Source organism: Geospiza fortis, unplaced genomic scaffold (genome assembly GCF_000277835.1).
Source record: "Geospiza fortis unplaced genomic scaffold, GeoFor_1.0 scaffold248, whole genome shotgun sequence".
In the NCBI taxonomy this organism is placed as follows: domain Eukaryota; kingdom Metazoa; phylum Chordata; class Aves; order Passeriformes; family Thraupidae; genus Geospiza; species Geospiza fortis.
The window spans coordinates 165,629-167,037 of record NW_005054695.1 but is presented as its reverse complement, the minus strand read 5'-3'; the positions used below and the strand labels follow the sequence as shown (position 1 = coordinate 167,037).

At 56.1% G+C, this 1,409-nt stretch overlaps 1 protein-coding gene across 1 annotated transcript in view; it reads left to right on the top strand.

The window, feature by feature from the left end:
• The first annotated feature begins 1,318 nt into the window (after window positions 1-1,318).
• Window positions 1,319-1,409, top strand: part of LOC102033814 (occludin) — an 8,432-nt gene continuing 8,341 nt past the window's right edge. Inside the window, exon 1 of the mRNA XM_031065180.1 lies at window positions 1,319-1,406. Within this exon, the coding sequence (XP_030921040.1) occupies window positions 1,319-1,406 (88 nt within the window). The remainder of the gene's footprint in view (window positions 1,407-1,409) is intronic.

The following is a 1,409-nucleotide window of genomic DNA, read 5'->3' as shown; positions in this document are numbered from 1 at the left end:
GCGCTCCGGTCCCCGCTCCGGGTCCCGGTGGCCTCCCGGGGGTCGCCGGTGGGGTCAAACGGGGGATCCGCCCGGAACCGTGGCATTTGGGATCGGGAGATTTAGGATCGGTTCGGTACCGGGGAATTTAGGATCGGTTCGGTACCGGGAGATTTGGGATCGATGGGATCGAGAACCGGGACGTTTAGGCCCCCCCAAAACTCCTCCCCGCCCCACCGAGCCCCGGTACCGCCGGTACGGGCGCCCGGTTTGGGTTTCCCACAGGAATTCGCGTTTCCCGCAGCGATCTGGGGTTTTATGGGTTATTTTTTTGGGGGGGTGTCTGCATGGCCCGGGGGGGGTCCCCCCCATTAATTTTGCTGATTTTAAGCCCCCACCCCAAATTTTCCAACCGCTCTCCTCGTGGCTCTGCCTCACGCGGCCTCAGTAATTATGGCTTTTTTTAATTATTTTGATTTTGATTGTGATTATTTTGATTTTTAATCCGGCCGGATCAGCTTAGGCCCCCCGCTTCCCATGGGAGGGGGGAATTCCAACAATCCCGGTTAATTCCCTGCCGGCTCCGGGGTGTTGGGGACAGGGAGGTGACACCGAGAGCCCAGCGTGCCTGGGGTGGCACCGGCTGGTGACTCACTGTGCCTCAGTTTCCCCACGTCAACTCGCGGCGACGCCGTGCCTCAGTTTCCCCATGAAACTTCTGTGGCGCCTCCAAGGTTTTTTTTGGGGTCTCCAAGGGGGTTTTTGGAGGGTTCTCCAATTTTTTTTGGTGGGGTGTCCAAGGTTTTTTTGGTCGGGTCTCCAAGGTGTTTGGTGGAGTCTCCAAGGTTTTTTGTGGGGGTCTCTCCAGGTTCTTTCGGGGGAGGTTTCCCAGGTTTTTTTTTGGTGGGTTCTCCAAGGTTTTTTGTGGGGGTGTCTCCAAGTACTTTTTGGGGAGGTTTCCCAGGGTTTTTTTTTTGGGGTCTCCAAAGTTTTTTTTTGTGGAGTCTCCAAGGCTTTTTCTGGGTTCTCCAAGGTTTTTTGTGGGGATCTCTCCAGGTTCTTTTCGAGGAGGTTTCTCAGTTATTTTTTTGTGGAGTCTCCAAGGTTTCTTTCCTGGAATCTCCAAGATTTTTTTTTGACGGGATCTCCAAAGTTTTTTGGACGCCCCCAACTCTGTGTCACAACCCCCGTGCCTCAGTTTCCCCGCACAAACCTCCTTGCCTCCCACTCCCTCTCCAGCTGGGTGGCGACAGTGACAAAGGGACCAAAGTCCTTCCTCCGCCACCTCCTCCGGCGACAGAAACTCCCTCGAGCGTTCTGTCCCCTGTCCCCTGCAGGGATGTTCACCAAGAAACCCTACGACAGCGCCTACGGGCCACCCGCCACCTCCTACGGGCCACCCACGGGCGACTACGGCTACGATTTCGGCG